Source organism: Mirounga angustirostris, unplaced genomic scaffold, assembly GCF_029215605.1.
Source record: "Mirounga angustirostris isolate CCGP_5_RB_7025 unplaced genomic scaffold, mMirAng1.0.hap1 SCAF_5, whole genome shotgun sequence".
Taxonomy (NCBI): Eukaryota; Metazoa; Chordata; class Mammalia; order Carnivora; family Phocidae; genus Mirounga; species Mirounga angustirostris.
Genome location: NW_026991713.1, coordinates 74,061,008 through 74,073,785, shown reverse-complemented (window position 1 = coordinate 74,073,785; position 12,778 = coordinate 74,061,008). Strand labels below are relative to the sequence as shown.

At 37.9% G+C, this 12,778-nt stretch overlaps 1 protein-coding gene across 1 annotated transcript in view; it reads right to left on the bottom strand.

The window, feature by feature from the left end:
• Positions 1–321: 321 nt before the first annotated feature.
• SYT10 (synaptotagmin 10) overlaps positions 322–12,778 on the bottom strand; it is a 65,261-nt gene continuing 52,804 nt past the window's right edge. The window contains exons 4-7 of the mRNA XM_045868555.2: positions 8,996–9,116; positions 5,902–6,073; positions 3,187–3,316; positions 322–393 (exon numbers count right to left, since the gene is read on the bottom strand). Coding sequence (XP_045724511.1) covers positions 322–393; positions 3,187–3,316; positions 5,902–6,073; positions 8,996–9,116 — 495 coding nt within the window. The remainder of the gene's footprint in view (positions 394–3,186; positions 3,317–5,901; positions 6,074–8,995; positions 9,117–12,778) is intronic.

Below are 12,778 nucleotides of genomic sequence, written 5' to 3'. Positions count from 1 at the left end.
AATACAGATTCTTTTAAAGGAACACATTTCTTTAGTTATGCAAAGAGTTGCAACTTAATGAAAACACTCTTTGTGCTAATAGGCATATGACATGAAGAATAAAATGCCTTATGCAAGTAAGGGATATTTGTATTCAAGTAAAATATATCAAGATGTCCAAAGTTAATGAACAGACAAAAAAAGTAAATGAGAAATTATATGTCAAGTTTGTTCATTATCAAGATATATTTTAAATGAGGAAATCAAACCTTCCACTCTTTTTCTGATCTGATGAGCACAGGGTCCTGGTTCCTTATTATAATGGTCTTTATTTTGGAGGCATTATGGTGTGGAAGGTGGTTTGGGTGATGGACAGGATCCTTGACTATCAAAACTGGTTGCTCGGCCAGGTAACTGAAAGACAATAATTTCATAATGCATGATCTAGTGCAAAAAAATAATAAAGTGGGTAGTTGCTGCTACCTTTTACTAGTGCCTATTCTACCCATGCTATGCGTGTCTCTGAAGAGAAGATGGACATAATTCCCCCCGCCCTCGAGAACTCACCTTCTCAGGCAGCATGATGGGGCACAGGCGTCTCATGGAGATGTAGGCAGAGCATGATGCAAACTGGCAAGCACAGCAGCACTGTACACACAACTATTCATGACTGCAGACTCCTTTCACATTCGATGATAGGCTTTTAATTCTTACTGTCAAACAATTATGGTTTGTGGTAGTGGGGGGGGGGTGACTGCTAGGTAAGAGCAAGAAGGCTCAAGGTACAAGAGACTGCACTGCACTTGCTCTAAGGCAGGAGGTGATTTTTCCAGGGGCGAATGATGAGACAAGAGGGACTGACTTTGGCTAATGGGAGCTATGAGTGTTGATGAATAATTTCTCATGGTCCCTAAATATTATGCATATTTAAAAAGTTCAGTTACAATGGGATCAACTTTTGACTAGGTACAAGTAACCAGATTTTCTAAATGATGCTTTAGTCTCTGTCCCACCAACTTATCCAGTTTTCAAATAATTGTTCCCTTCTCATTTTAATCCCTTCTTTGGCAATAAAACATATGATTATACACTCACCACTTTCCCAAAATGCAAAATCCAGCCAGTTCTTAGGTCTCTAGTCCATATATTCTGTTTGACCAATGAATGTAGGTGCAGGAGTTGGAAAAAAGGAGCTACTTGCTGGAGAAAGTACATTTACATAGTCTTTTAGTCCCATTTGTCCTCTGATACTCAGCTGCTAGAAAAATATCTGGGATCTTCTTCTGATGCCCATATGTAGCTTGTTCTTCCTGTATGTCCTACAATGACTGAAAAGTGTTCACATGTCCTGAGACACAAACATATGCCTATTCCAGAGCTCCCCTTCACCAGATAAATGTATAGCTGCTTATGTAACAGTCATCAGTATTTATAATATAATATACCACCCCTGTCTTTTCATTAGTGAAAAGTTCTTGTTCACATTATCTCTTTTCTCCTTACATAATTCCTGTGAAGTCTGTAAGGGCATGCATTTCTATTTGCATTAAATATGGAGAAATCCAGCTGTAGACAGAACAAGTGATCTGCTCAGGATTAGACAGCCAGCGGAGCAAGGATTAGATCCCACATCACTTTTCAGTGTGGTTCTCTGCCCAGCAAACTTTACTCTCATGTCTAGATTCTTAGAATTAATATTCGCTTTTCAAACTTTAATTGAAAGCAAGATGAGAAGCAGGAAAAGGATAGTGATTGTATAATAAGAAGGAGAGTATACTTTATACTTTAGACAGTACACACCGTTGACATGAAACCCAACTTTCCCAAGACTTGCTGAATACATCTATTTGTACTTCTGAAGCACTCTAGGGGAAAGTGCTGTGTGAATGGGCATTCATGTTTGTGTATGTGTGTCTTTTATGATTTACATTAAATGAAGTGAGATAAAGATTCAGAACATTAATATATATAAGCAGATATCTTATCCATGAGAATATCTGACCTCTCTTGACTGAGCATGCAGTGTTCATACAGTGTGCATCAAAATTTCCCTATAATGTCCTGGGTAACACAGCCAAGGTCACATTTTTGTGACTAAGCTGAAAAGAACCTGGGTCCACTGACATTTAGTTAATTACACTGTGCTGCCTCCTGCATGTAAGCCAGTGCTTAAAGCCAGAACAAGAAGGAGAACATGAACAGATGGCAGTGTATTCTTCACTTCCTATGTGGCCATCATAACTGTTCTTTTAATCGAATTGCAGAAATTCCATCATCTACCCCACGTCCTTTTGTCAACCTGCATTACTTCTCAATCAGGTCACATAAAAGACTTACTTTGTGACTTTTCAAGAGTCTCCAGCAATTATCTTTGGGAAAGAAAGTCATTCCATCTAGCAACATGCCGTGTATCAAGTAGACTGACCACTAACTTAAAGGCTAAAAATCCTGACAGAAACTGGTGTTGATACTTCTGGTTAATATAACTATTAATAGTAGTTATAATCAGAGCTAACATTATGTCAAACTCTGTGTTAAGCACTTAAAATTTGGCATATTATTTAGTTTTACTCTTTGAGTTTGCTACTATTACAAACTAACAGCAGAAGTGTAGAGAGGTTACAGGAACTTGCCCAAAGTTCTCCAATATGTAGTCACACAACAGAGCCAGGCTTTGAACTTGGGCAAGCTGATGCCTCAATATTTTAAAAATCTGTGAGCACTTTTACTTACTGCCCAGAGTATTGGGAGATATACCTGTCCCTTTACATAGAGGAGTTGTATTAGAAGATAGTACTTCTATTTAGGGATTCTAGGAAAGTTTAGGTGAGGTGGCTGTTTTCACAAAAGAGAAGCAGCAAAATTCAGTTTCCAGTTAGTAATGAATTTACTTGACTGCTCTATCACTCATCGATATAAGTTTTCAGGCTATACAAAGAAAATGACAGACTTGCAATTTTTATGAGCTTACTGTCCAAAGGAATATCAAACCCAGAAAATTTAGTGGTTTCTAAAATCCTACAAGGCACACAGAACTTTGAATACTGGATGAAAGAGTATGTGGGATGGAAGTAAGAGCAATGTTTAAAAAAAAAAAGATGAATATATAAAATGACAGACAAATGTTAGCAGATAAATAATATATAAGGCAAAAGAGATAAAAAAAAAAAAAAAAGAGAGAGTAGATGCCCGGGAACCACAGCATACCTCCAGCAAGGGGTGCCAATGTGTTATTGGTTTTCGGTGATAGGCCAGCATTTCATTCCAGTGGTCTCGCCCAAGACCTTCAGCGTCCAGTCCTGTTCTACACACTCCTATGACCTCATTGTGTCCTACCCTATGATTTGGAGAATATTACACTTTCACTCCAACATTCAAAGATAAATGGAGTTTCACACAGCTTAGCAGAATTTTAAACATATGATTTAAACACTAGATTTTATGATAGGTTCCAAATGATCCTGCAGGTTAAACTACTGTAGGTCAAATTAAAAATCTTAAGTAAACAAAATTTCCTACACAGGATATCAATTCAAATATGAATTTGTAAAAGGAGCACCCACAAACCACTTTAGTTCTCTGTAACTTGAGCAGATTTTACAAAAAAACTGAATGAGAAATGCCGGCTGCTCCTTACCTATATTGTTGAGTTTCCTTTTTAGCAGCACTACTATTAACTTTAAGTGATATAAATCAGATCTTGTTTTTTTCCACAAGGCTTAATATTTTATAATGACGCTTAGATTTCTTACCAGGAGCTCAATACCCAATTCTTGTACAAATGACCGTATTTAATTGCCTCTCCGTGACATGTCAGCATATGTCACTACTTGTACTACAATTAAACAGGGTAGGGCTATCTTCAGTACTATGGATTTGATTTATTACTGCACAGCAACAGAGCATACTGCACATCATTGCTATTTTCTATTCCTGTCCTGTTTTCACAGCAACAAATCAAAATAACAATGATACTTAATAATTCTGAGAGCTTATTATGTGCCAGACACTGTTATAAGTGATGTAAATGTACTGAATCACTTAATTCTCACACCATGACCATGAGTATCATTATCATCACCTCATTTTACAGATAAAGACACTAAACACCCAGAAGTTAAGGGACCCACCTCTACACAGTAAGAGGCAGAGACAGGATTTGAATCAAGACAGTTGACTCAAGTGTGCATGTGCTAAGTTGCTTCTCAAGAATGGAATGTAATTTAAAGGCATTTCTGCAGCGTTCTTTTGACAGACTTCTCTAAGGAGACTTTAGAGATGATTTTAGGACCTTTCATTACTTTCTTCCTGTCATTGATATAGATATGAATGTTTAGTTAGTTGTTTCTTCCATATGAAGTTTCCCAAACAAGCATATTTTTTTAAAAGATTTTATTTGTTATTTATTTGAGAGAGAGACAGAGATAGCAAGAGAGAGCAGGAGCAGGGAGGAGAAGGAGAAGCAGGCTCCCCGCTGAGCATGGAGCCCGATGCGGGGCTCGATCCCAGGACCCTGGGATCATGACTTGAGCCGAAGGCAGACGCTTAACTGACTTACCCATCCAGGTACCTCCAAACAAGCATATTTTTAGGAATAATTTTTTAAATCTTTCTTTTGTGTATATTGTCAAGATCCATTTCCCTGAAATTGTCTGCATGACAAACGCTCTGTTCTATCTACCTGCAATCCCTGTGAAAAATCAATAACAATACTTTTTTGGAAAGCAGAACAAGGGCTTCTCATGGAAACACTGCAACATTTTTAGAGTTTGAAATTTTAACTAATTCAAGACTTTTCTCTCTCTAAATAGTGACAGTTTTTTTTCCAAACTGTGATATTAATTAATTGCAAATAGATGGTATAAATCATTTTACTTTTTTAGTGCTTCATTTTCTAGCTCTGAGCCAGAGAATAGCATATTAATTTCTCTAGGTTATAGGGTCCTGGTTACTACTATTTTCATGATACTATAAAATGGAGCACTCCTTTTGAATACATTAGTACAAAATAAACATAGTAGAACACTGTCTATATGCTCGTAATTTTGTAGGTTAAACATAACAGTATACCTTTCCAAAAGGTTTATAAATATAAAAGGTAAAACAATACAAAGAAGTATATAACAAGGGCCAAATAAGAGATCTAAACCTTTGGTGGGACAAGAGTTCAGAGGAAGAAGAGGTTGGTTAGCTGAGAAAGACACAGAAGGGGTGACTTGAGCAGGGTTGTGAAGCCTGGGTGGGATGAGATCACAGAGCAGGGTGACGTTTCAGACAAGGCAAGAGTGGGAGAGTAAAGCTGGAGCTGAAGCAGGAAGAAACGTCAGAGCTGCAATTGGGAGTTTGCAATTTATTTTATGGAAGAATTGACTCAAAAGGTGTGAGCTGAAAGAATTACCTACAAAGCAGATTTTAAGATTGATGTGAAGGCATCAAGGCTGTGTCCCTATGGCCATTATTCACCTTCCACCCTTAATACTCACTGTTAATGGTTCTGTATTATGCTAATGTCTTACAAATGGGAAAAGTGAATCCCAAAGATTTTACATAACTTGCTCTTGGGTAAGAATTATGATATTCATATTCCAGCCCAGTTGGGAAAACAAACTCCATTGATTGTGATTTCTGTTGTTACTGTAAAAAGACGTCACTATAGTGCTTTCTGTAATGGGTTCCATATTACTTCTGCACTACTCTTTCACCAGCCCCAGGTGTCCTGTTCTTCAACTTAAGAATGACGTCTTTTGGAAAAGAAAAAAGAAATATTATAACATGGGAAAAATGAATTTTGAATGAACAATTTTTTCCTCTTCCATTTTAAATTAAAACTGTTAGAGCAGTAAATAACCTGGAAAGTTGAATTTGCTCTGCATATGACTAAACATGGCTGTTCTTCAGTGAGTGAGAAATACATGTACATACCTATCGTAATCCATGACCGCAATGGAGAGGCTGACCTGGTCCACATTTTCTGGAGGGATATCGAAAATAATGGCCTCATTGTACACAGGGTTTAGAGTATTTTTCTTTGTAGTTGTTTTCCTCTTTTTTAATCTTCGACCCTCACACATCAGAGACACTTTGACATAAGGATCTAGGAATGGTAAGGTAATTTCATTAAAATGAAAGTAATAGTACAAAGTATAAATAAAACTGTAGTTAATTGCTACTAAATAAGAAAAGTGGTATATTAAGCCTTTTAGTGTTATCAGTTTTAAATTCAAAATGACTTATTTAGGGGCAATAGACTAACACTTTCTTTTAAATGTAAGAATTTATCTTGAATGAACCAAAAAAGCACTAACTTTATCTGTTTTTAATACAACAGAGAAAACCTAGTCTATCAAGAGCCAGTGCAGAACTGTAATAATGTCTTCTAGTCACAGCTATTTGAAGACACATTTTGTTAAAAGTGATTTCTAGGGAATGTAATCCTAACAAGTAAGTATAATTGCCTTAAAGTTAATTTCCTTCAAAATGATTTAGGATAAGAAGACTAAAATTTGTGAGAGTAACATTGTATCTAGTGCATATGTGTGTGTGTGTGTGTGTGTGTGTGTGTGTACCCACAATGAGTAGAAGTTAGAATTTCCTCAGTTGTTGGAAAGGTACTAAAATAAGAAGTTTCATTTTACAGTCATAGTGTTGGTGCTTGATAAGGGGCTCAGGCTGAAGAAATGATCACTACAAATATATTAAATACATTGTGTTTAATTATAAACAATAGTATACAATAAAAAAGGTAATATTTGGTTTAAAGATGTTCTCAAGGAAGGTTCTTGATATGACATTGTCTATATGATGCCGACTTGAAAGGGAAAAAATTAGTAGGGGTATATTTTTATGGGCCAAAGGGGTCAAATAAATGTTTAACAAGTTCTACCCCAGTTGACTGATCTCTATTTTTACTTCTCCCACCCTGAGTAGGAAAACTGTTACAGTATTACAGAAAATTATGCAGTATTATACGAAAGTTTCTATAAAAGCCTCACTTTTGTACCTTTTTACAAGAAGGAGGCATGGCTTTGGGAGGGGGTGTTGGCACTGGGGTGAGAATGCTAGCTGGCTAAAACAATCAGTGTCTGCTCTACGTTCATTTATTTTTCCCCATTTATTCTGGTGGCCCTCCAACAGTAGCACCACCACATCTTTCTCCCTCTTTCCACCAATGTAGTAATAAGTCTCATTTCCTTAGAATAAGCCAAAATCATGGCAGTATAAATTTACTTGAATTTATGACTTTTAAGCTCTAGAAAAATGTATCTGTATATTGCATAAGCATTTCCATCAAGGAGCAAAAATATATTTTCTGGCTAGAAATAGGGTATGTAAAGGAAAACAAAGTAAAATGGCAATGTTCAATGGCTGTTTCCCATTTACTTCTCAATTTTTTAATAATAGGCAGTATGTTCTAAGGAAGAAACTCACTTCTGTGATACTCTTTTGTGTATGAGGCCCCAGGCCTAGACCTCTCATTAACAATGGGAACAAGGCATGCTTTATTCCCTGCCACCCCCATCATATCTCTGACGACATTTCTCCACCAGTGGTAAGGATAATTTACTGGTTCCTTAGTTGATTCACAAACCTCTTGTGAGAATTAATGAGGTGGTGTTCTCAGAGCAGGCACTCCTCCCATGAAAAGCTTCATATAAACAAAAAGTAATCTTGCACTTAATTACAACTTTGATGCTGTCTGCTTGTCTCAGAATTTGATCTCTTTTGATATATGGTGGAAAGAGTAGGATAAACGATAATTTGCAGAGTACACTGCTTAAATTCTTCAACATTTACTGACCCAGGACTTTTTCACCAAAATAAATGTGGAATTTACTTTCTTTCTACATTTATATATCAATGGCGTGTTGCAAATTTTGAAAAATGAAAAAATTATTCACCAAACAGTTCGAAAGTGAAGATGATAGAGAACGACCTACAATGAGGAGGCTCCCACCCATCTGTTCCCACATGTCTCTCTCCATCCCTAGTTTTCCTGTGTCACTCTGCTATTTCTTTTTGCAAATAGTAACAACATAAATATATATTGTAACACTCCCCATTCTTACACAGAAAGGAGCATGATATCCATATTTATTTTTGCACCTCACTTTTTTTTATTCACTTAGTATATCTTGGAGCCCTTTCTAGACTAGAACTTGGAGTTCCCTCATGCTTTTTGTAACGCAAATTTAGTTTATTTCTTTGTTCTGAAGAACCACAAAGTTATAGATTCCTTTCCCCATGTCATCCTTTCCTGTATCTCCACTACCATTTCTTATTTGTTTAATTTGACAAATGCTTACTGACCTCCCTCCTCTGTCCTGATCCATTTTTTCTTCTATAGAGCTGTGCCAGAGTTCACATGTTAAGTTAACACACACCCCTCCAGACTGTAGTGATATAAATGAAGGGGTAAAAGAGCATGATGTGGCTTTACCTTTTCATCAAAATTAGCACAGAAAGAGAAATTTCCTCCAAGAACATCTTTAAGAAACTTCAAGAAGCATTCCTTTACTTTATTATTTCTTTCAGTCCCTACACTTGCCCAAATTTTTATTTTGAAAGGTGGTAAGAATGCAAATGCAAATGATGGCCTTGGAAACTTGTTATTTCTCTGCAGATCAGGTGAGGGAGATAAATTCAGTCTACGTGTGTTTCCATACTTGTAGGGTGATGCAGACTTGAGGTCAAGGATGTTGTTTTATAAGCAACTGACTAGTTAGAAGTAGGGCAGTGATTGGTAAATTATGAATTTTTGAGAACAAAATCGGTAGAGAAAGAAATAAAAATCCAAGTTTATAGTCAATCTATTTGATAACATCTTTTAAAAATTTTGTAATGATAATGTAAACACAAGAGGTGATTTGAAGTACTTTGGTAATTTCTTTTTCTACTTTGATATTAATACCCCACTATAAACAAATGAACTCAAATTCAATAGCCATATATAATTTTGGATACAGGAAATGTTTTATTTGGAATGTACCCTTGACCCACTAGCCAACTGTGTACATACCTGATGAGCCAGTGATGTCCATAGCCTTCAGATTTCTGCACTTGATGACCGTCAATGTCATACGTCCAGCAGTTGGCAAATAACAAAGGGAGAACATGATTTCACCCAGATCTATACTTTCCTAGAAAGGCAATTGGTAATGTTAGTAATTTCAAACACCAGATAGTGAAAACAAGATATAATTGAAGAGGCTAAGTGGAAAATCACTTCAATAGAATATTTGAATGTCATTCTAAATTGTTTTATTAAGGATACAGATAATATTGCAAGAAAGCTGTTCTAAACAGAGTAAGAAAAGAAAGTATATTCCAGTTCCACTTGTGTTTTTAACAGGAATCTCAAACTTAATATGGTCAAAACCAGACTTCTCATTCCACTCACTCCCATCTTCCGAAACCAATCCCTCTGTCAGTCCTTCCAAAACCCAGTAAAGGATGTCTTCATTCACCAGAGGCAGGAGCCAGAGCCCAGCAGGTGCTTTTATTCTTCTCTTTCCCTCACCCTTACACATCCAACCCATGTCTTGTCTACACTGTCTACAAAATAGATCCCAAATTAGTGACTTCCTTTTCAGCTGTATTAATACCATTCAAGCCAATATCACTCCTCAGGATTACATTATGAGTCTCTAAAGTTGATCCATCTCAGAAGCAGCCAAAGTGATTACTTATGAAATGCAAATCAAGTTATTTCATTCTCCTGCTTAAAACCATCTAAGGGCTCGCAATTATACTGGAATAAAATTCAAACTCCTGGCATATTAGCGGGGTAACAATAAATCTTGGTATTTATGAGAAATTCTGGGTTTATACCCATTGTCCTGGTATAATTAGTAGGAACATCCCCTTCAATTCTTGAATATGTCTTTGGTTTGGACAGTGCATCACAAGGTCACACATATAAGGCCCTGTGTGATTGGGATCCTGTCTTTCTTTTCTTTTTTTTTTCTTTAAAGATTTTATTTATTTATTTGAGAGAGAGACACACAGTGAGAGAGGAAACACAAGCAGGGGGAGTGGGAGAGGGAGAAGCAGGCTTCCCGCCAAGCAGGGAGCCCGATGTGGGACTTGATCCCAGGAACCTGGGATCATGCCCTGAGCTGAAGGCAGATGCTTAACGACTGAGCCACCCAGACGCCCCCTACCCATCTTTCTAACTTTATTTCTCGCCTCTCTTCTCAGCTTATTCTGATACAGACTCAAAAGCCTTTTTTTTTTTTTTTTCTGTTATTCAAACAAATGCAGTTTGTTCCTGCTTTTGCCTGGTGCATTTTCTTTTTTTCTCATATATCTTTCCATGGATGACTCCTTCTAACTATGCAGGACTCAACTCAAACGGCATCTCCTCGGTAAGACCTTCCCCCTTCCTATCCTATGCTCACCTACTCACAGATCCTTCACATTTTTTTTTCATAGCACTTATAATCATCAAAAATTATCTTTTAAATTCATCTTTTGTTTCCCCAATTCCCATATATAAGGTCTAGGACAGCAGAATTCTTGTCTTTTGATTGCTACATCCTCCTGAAGTGCCTGGTACATAGCTGGCTCTCAGTGCATCTTTTTGAAGGAATGAAAAGATTATAGTTCAGATGGACAAAAACTGACCCGCTCTGTATCAAATATGAATTTGAACTGTCCACAGTACCCTGATATATATTTCCTCTCCATAGCTGCACAGATGGTGGGCAAACGAAAATGAGTGTGAACAATGCATATTTAGGATGCTTGTCAAAGAGCTGTTTACAGGATTTAATCAAATCATTCCTGGTAAGACAATATGTGGGAGATTTAATTTGGCAGGAAATAAGTTGCTATGCACCCAGGCTCACAGAACTAGGTTCCTAAAAATTCTTTTTTTTTTTTTTTTTAAGATTTTATTTATTTATTTGACAGAGAGAGACACAGCGAGAGAGGGAACACAAGCAGGGGGGAGGGAGAGGGAGAAGCAGGCTTCCTGCCAAGCAGGGAGCCCGATGTGGGACTCCATCCCAGGACCCTGGGATCATGACCTGAGCCGAAGGCAGACGCTTAACGACTGAGCCACCCAGGCGCCCCGGTTCTTAAAAATTCTTCATGACAGGGCGCCTGGGTGGCTCAGTTGGTTAAGCAACTGCCTTCGGCTCAGGTCATGATCCTGGAGTCCCGGGGTCGAGTCCCGCATCGGGCTCCCTGCTCAGCGAGGAGCCTGCTTCTCCCTCTGACCCTCCCCCCTCTCATGTACTCTCTCTCATTCTCGCTCTCCCAAATAAATAAATAAATCTTAAAAAAAAAAATTCTTCATGACAAACTATTAACCTTTGTTGGACTTACTCTTACAGCTTAGGTTCTGATTTATGTAATTCCTGTTTCTTTTTTTTTTTTTTAAAGATTTTTATTTATTTATTCATGAGAGAGAGAGAGAGAGGCAGAGGGAGAAGCAGGCTCCCAAGGAGCAGGGAGCCTGATGCGGGACTTGATCCCAGGACGCTGGGATCATGACCTGAGCCGAAGGCAGACGCTTAACCATCTGAGCCACCCAGGTGCCCCAATTCCTGTTTCTTTATTCATGGTCTAGAAGTAGTAGAGCCTGCTAATTAAGAGCATAAACCTAGAGTCATTTAAACTTGTGTTTGACTTCTGTTTTCTACTTCCTAGCTGTGAGATCCTTGGAAATTTAATTAAGCTTTGAATCTCTGAAACTTCATTTTCAAATTGAGGAAAATACCCACTCAACCATGGTTTTAATCATTAAATGAGATAATGTAAGTGAAGAACTGACATTACATGTAAGTAATGTAAGTAAGGTCTACGGCATTTAACACAGTGTCTGACATACAATAAAGGATGTTGTTTTATTCATGGCTGTATTGCCATCACATGGAGCAGTACCTTACACAGATCAGGTGCTCGGTAAGTACTGGATAATGAGAAAAAATTAATTAAGGAAAGCAGTTATTACTTTTTAAGAACTGCAGTAAAAAAAATATTTTAAAGCAAAGATATATCCAACTGGGTCTCTTCTGGGCTGTTGGAATGCTGCAAACCCAAAATAGTGAGCAAGATCCAACGGGAGAGGCCTGAGGAAAAAAACAGAAAGAGTACAACCTCCTACTAAGGATTCATTCTTTTCACCACCAAGCAATTACTGAGTATTATTTGATAGGTGTGCTGGTAGGTGCCATACATACCAAGATAGATTTGGCATGAGTCTGTCCTTGAAAATCTCAGTTGAGAAGGAAAAGAGTAGGCTCTAAAAGGCTAAGAAAATAAGTCTGGATCTTATTTTATCTGATGATTATCTTCCTGTTTCTCTTTCTATCTCTTTTCCAGTGTTTCTTTAGGCTGAGTCAATAGAGTTTTCTCTGAAGTTTTCTGTCTGGCAGCCACCACCCCTCCCTTTCTCTCACTGTGTATTTCTCCTTCCAGGAACTATCTATAAAAGTAGGCATATTTTGGGTGCCTGGGTGGCTCAGTTGGTTAAGCGACTGCCTTCGGCTCAGGTCATGAGCCCGGAGTCCTGGGATCGAGTCCTGCATCGGGCTCCCTGCTCAGCGGGGAGTCTGCCTCTCCCTCTGCCCCTCCCCCCTCTCATGCTCTCTCTACCTCATTCTCTCTCTCAAAGAAAAAAAAAAAAGTAGGCATATTTTGTCACCAGCTGGTAAAAAAATTAAGGGGTCCCTTTATGAATGTAGAGAGCAAGTATTAAGTTCTACCAAGAAACATGGTGGGGATGGCAATGGAGAAACTAGGGAGGAAATGGGGGACATGATCTCAGAGATGAAGTGATTACAGTCCAAGAGGG